General features: G+C 40.8%; 2 protein-coding genes across 2 annotated transcripts in view; both read right to left on the bottom strand.

Moving 5' to 3' along the window:
* LOC106809940 (dTDP-glucose 4,6-dehydratase-like) overlaps nucleotides 1–5,046 on the bottom strand; it is a 20,335-nt gene that overhangs the window by 11,814 nt on the left and 3,475 nt on the right. The window lies entirely within an intron of this gene.
* The window catches only part of LOC106809949 (39S ribosomal protein L53, mitochondrial-like), a 13,935-nt gene continuing 9,433 nt past the window's right edge, over nucleotides 545–5,046 (bottom strand). The window contains exon 3 of the mRNA XM_014813195.1: nucleotides 545–1,123. Coding sequence (XP_014668681.1) covers nucleotides 996–1,123 — 128 coding nt within the window. The 3' untranslated portion in view covers nucleotides 545–995. The remainder of the gene's footprint in view (nucleotides 1,124–5,046) is intronic.

Genomic DNA, 5,046 nt, shown 5'->3' with positions numbered 1-5,046 from the left:
CCCCCCCCCCCCCCCCCCCCCCCCCCCCACACTAGAATTCACTTCTGGATCCGCCACTGGTTGTGTGTATGTGTGAAGGGGGTGCGTGTTATTAAACCTCTGGGATCCAAAGAAAAAAATTACCCTAGAATTCACAAAATTGCACTTACAATATCAATTTTTTTCAATTCCCTCAAAAACGGCCATCTTTAAGGTTCTAAATTGCTAAAATCCACTCTTCATATACATTGCGATGGAAGTAACAGCAAAATCTCCCCCCCCCCACAAATGAGGACCTGTCTACGCCACTGGTTGAGTAACAATAGTGCATATAATTAGTCATGACTTGATTAATGGGTCTCTGAAGTTCCTAGGCTATGTTGTCTGTCGTCTGCATAGTTCTAGCTTCTTCATGGCCACACACAATGGCATTATAGTCTGAACTTGATGACATCAGGAGCACAATACTATACAACACTATACCATAGAATTATGGCCTCTTGATGACAACGTAGCTGAGCTAAAAACAATATGCGTACATTATAATAAACTCAACTGACTAATATCATGTAATTCAAGAAACTGTATTCAGAAATCTGCTACATACTGCATATTTACAAATGTATTACACTGTTGACAATGTAGAATACACGTTTAAAATACAAAGTTTCAATTCACATTGTCAAACATCTGAATTCTTCATGGTGCTGCAGTGTCCATAGGGCATACCAATATGTTACATGACCATATCAATGTCCCTCTGTAATTCACAGCTCATAATTAATGCTTGTATACGGTTACCTATTAGCTGTTTGAATACATGCAGGTGTATACAGTACAAAGAGCCAACTAGTTTTTAACATATCGCATGAGCAGTCACCGACTTCCAAACCTGTGTGTTTTGTCACATGACATGATATTCATCACTATATTCAGTATGACATTAGGGTTACAGAAATCCCAACAAGTAATTCCTTTTACTGATCATAAGGTCTGTGAACGCTGCTTTAATTACGCTACTTGCTTGCTGTTTCTAGTGAATTAGGCTTCTCTAAGGTGTTTTGTGCAATAACCCTATTTAATATTTCCATGAGGTTAACAGTAGTGAAGTTCTCCGTCTTGATCACGCAGCGAGAGCCGTTTTCTGTAAAATAAAACAAAACAAATTGTCAAATTTTCTGTAATCCACTACATTTATGTTCTCTTTATGTGCAAAAATAATTCAGGGTTTTTCCTAGGAATCGCAGAAGGCATGCTGGGAAAATGGACAATCCATTCCCAATTGCTAATTCGAGTCAAATCACGTGTTGTAAGCAGTCCAAATGCACGAATAAACTCTATTAGTTCGGAGGTATATATACATCAAGCTGTGTAAACTCAACACGACTGTGTAGAGATTATCAAAAGTAAACAGCTAGAAACTAAGGCATGTCGATACGGGAATTAACACATGTCAAGGGAATTATAGGATGTTGCAAATTAGCTTCAGCTTTGAAGACATGTTGTCACGGGCCCCCCCACTCCGAGGTCGGAGGGACCGCATGCGCGTTCCCAAAAGCTCCGGTAAAGGGGTATTTTTCGCGCGACAAAATCCGGCCCATTAATTGTAAACAAGTGCCGCATAGCGACAGCGCTCATCTAACGTCTACTGCGGTGACTCTGTGGTGGAGTGGTGGGATTCTAGTAAACCCTGTTAGTCCCAAATGTGTTCACATACATGACCGGAAGTATATTCCCGATTTTGTATAAGGGGTGCAAATATGCACTTTTTGGTTCAAATCTGGTTGTTTTTCTCATATATTTTTTTGCAGTTTTAACGTTCTCAGTAAAATATACGTTTTATCAAAATTTCAGTGGGAGATGATTCCAGTGCTGTAGTTGTCAACGGGGGGGGGGGGTCGGTAGCACGGGGCGGTCGCCCCCCCCTAGAATTTTCAGGGCAAAGGTATTTTAGCCTAGGTAAGTCTGCACTGGTAACCCCAGTGAGGACATGTACACAGCACAGATTTGGTAGTAAGTATTTTAGTCTTTGGTGTCCCCAAAGGTAAAAATACTCAACTCAACAGTGACATGGTTCAAACAAGACTGGAAAAAATTTCAAGGACTTTTCAAGGACATTTTATCAGAAATTCAAGGACGTTTTATCGGAATTCATACACAGAACAAAACATACCTGGATTAATTTAATAACCCCATTCTTAATCACTGTCACCTCTAAAACTTACCTGGATCACATTAATAAACCCTTCTATACACTGTCACTTCTACAACATACCTTGATTTACTGACTGATTTTACTGACTTACTGTATTTGTGATAATCGTTTAACTGTCTATCGTGTCTATAGCTTTTCAAGCTCATTTAACACAATTTTTATTGAGGTTTGCACATTATTGATGGTACAAAATTTCTTTTTATTATTACAGGCAAGGATGCTTTCTAAAAATTCAAGGACATTTTCATGAAATTCAAGGACTTTTCAAGCACAAAATCAACATTTACTAAATTCAAGGACATTTTCATGAAATTCAAGGACTTTTCAAGCACAAAATCAACATTTACTAAATTCTTGGAGTACCTTTCAAGGACTCCCTTCAAATTCAAGGATTTTTCAAGGACTGTGCGAACCATGAGTGATGTTATTGTGATGAAGATTGTTTAATAGTGCTGCCTCATAGTGCAGGAAATTGCATCGAAGAGGTGTTACTTTCAACAAAATCCCCGGACCCCCCCCCCCTAAACAATAAGGGGACACGCCCTGAAGGAGGAAAATTGATTTCGTAACGAAATCAGTCATGCGACACTTGGCGCCCCATACCCGAGATACGATCTTGTGTTTCGCGGTGGATTATGGGGGAAACTCGCCTGCCACGTGTTATCAATACCCGAGTGCGTAGGTAGCAGCTGTTCATGTTTAAGTGTGTCACGACCTAGACTAGTATCAGTATCACAACAACGCTACCGTTCACTACAAGTACTAGTGTCTGCTGCTATTCAATATACCATACGAAACTATGGATCCACAGGCTGAATATGACGAGTATAACTACGAGGCAGACAAGTTCATGAAGTCATCTGGAGGAAAAGGCAGAACCAAGAAAGAAGCCGAACAACATACGAACCAGCACGATACAAGCGGCCATACACGTAAAATCACCACAAAGCTGCAAAACATGGAGGCAAATAAGAAGGATGGTAACCCTAAACCAAAATCATGATGCTGCATATGCTATATGCTATTCAGTGCCCACGGTAAGTATACACGTGGCGTTTATTTCGTATTGTTTGAAATGCGTAAACACTTTCAGCACGCAGCTCTCGTATCGCAGTGCAATGCACCCATGCACCGATACCGCTCTTGCTACGTTTCGCGAGAGAACCAGTGGCAGTGCAAGCAGATTTTTTGGTGCGAATCCTCAAGGTCATCGATGCCATAATGCCGACAGATATACCCTATGAAATATTTTAAAATGAGCGAGTCAGTCGTATTTCAGCAAGTATCATGCATAGTCCTGCCGTGGCACACTACAGGCTTTTGCATCCTACTTCATGTAAGCCTAATACTAATATTATTGTATATTCTGTAGGATAACATGCGTATATATGGCTACGGACAGACAGCGGAGGCAGGTGAAGGACAATGGTGGCATTTCGTTTATCCTTGGACTAGATGCTTGGCAGATCGAAGCGAATGATTGGACAAGGCAGTGTAAATCAAGTGTTAGATGTGCAAACCATTTACATAATGCTATGTAAAGCTACAGCAATATCATAGCATCTCTCTATTTACTGGGTTAATAATAGTTACAGAAGCAACATTTATTAATGCTTGGAACTTGTTCAACACGTTAAAAAAGTAAGTGTGAGTCGCATGTTTCCATGTCATTTACTTGATATGCATTCAAGTAAATGCTTGATAATATATGAGCATGACTTCAAGGCTTTACCATGAATCAAACTTCCTATTGCTAATGATGCTATTGTAACACTTTGATGAACATGTGTTTATTTTTTTTTGAAAAGGGGTATTTTTGGAAGTAAAAGTAATGATGAAATTATATTTTTCTTGCTTTATATTGTGTGCAAAATGTTTGTAAGTTTATAAAATAAAATACATGCATTTCCCAACTTGCTAACTCAAGGAGAGATACGTCATAGTTGAGTACAGGGGCGTAGATAGGGGGGTGGGGGTGATGGTGGGATGCATCCCCCCACTTATTGATGTGGTGGGGATGGCGTGTACAATCATCCCCCCCCCCTACTTTCAGGAGGAAAATGTGGATTCAAAATTTTCTGGGGGAGTACCCGCATACCTCCACCTGTTTCTTACCACCCTCCTCGAAAACCTGCATTGGCCACTGTCGAGCGTAACAAATTGAGCACCCCCACTTCAAAAATCGTTTCGCGGCACCTGTAGAGTACTGCTAACAGCTAACAAAGATTATGATTATGAATATTTGTATGCATATCAAAAGTCAAATTTGAGTTCATCTGACAGGGGCGTAGATAGCGGGGGGATGGGGGTATATCCCCTATGCTTTCATCCCCCCTACTTTCAGGAAGAAAATGGGGAAAAATTTAATATTTTACAGACAAGTGGCGCAGAGCGACAGCGCTCAACTGATGTGTACTGTAGCCGGGTATTCTTCTGATAAACTCACTGGCAACCGAATCAAGTGCGCCCTCCCGCCACCGCATTCGCGCGCAGAGCATATATCTAGGATACTACTAATACAGATCTAAAATCTATGATAGCTAGGCTTTGCTATACTGGTAGTGCAGTAATACAGATACAGCTGTGTAAATCTGTGTAATACAGCTGTGTACTACGCAATATTAACATGTTATCATAGATATGCGTCGAGTGCGAGCGTAGTGGTGGGGGTGGGGGGAGGGGGCGGGTGGAGGGGGCTCTAATAGCAAAAGCAGTTGCTGCGAGATGGCGCGTGCAAGTGCAGGGCGTCAAGTTCCTATTTTTTCCTATTTTCTGGGCAAAAAATAGGAAAAAATAGGAATTTGTCCAGAAAATAGGAGAAAATAGGAATTGAGGGCTTTTTATAGGAATTG

This window comes from Priapulus caudatus, unplaced genomic scaffold (assembly GCF_000485595.1).
Source record: "Priapulus caudatus unplaced genomic scaffold, Priapulus_caudatus-5.0.1 Scaffold15, whole genome shotgun sequence".
NCBI lineage: Eukaryota > Metazoa > Priapulida > Priapulimorpha > Priapulimorphida > Priapulidae > Priapulus > Priapulus caudatus.
This window is presented reverse-complemented; position numbering and strand designations above follow the sequence as displayed.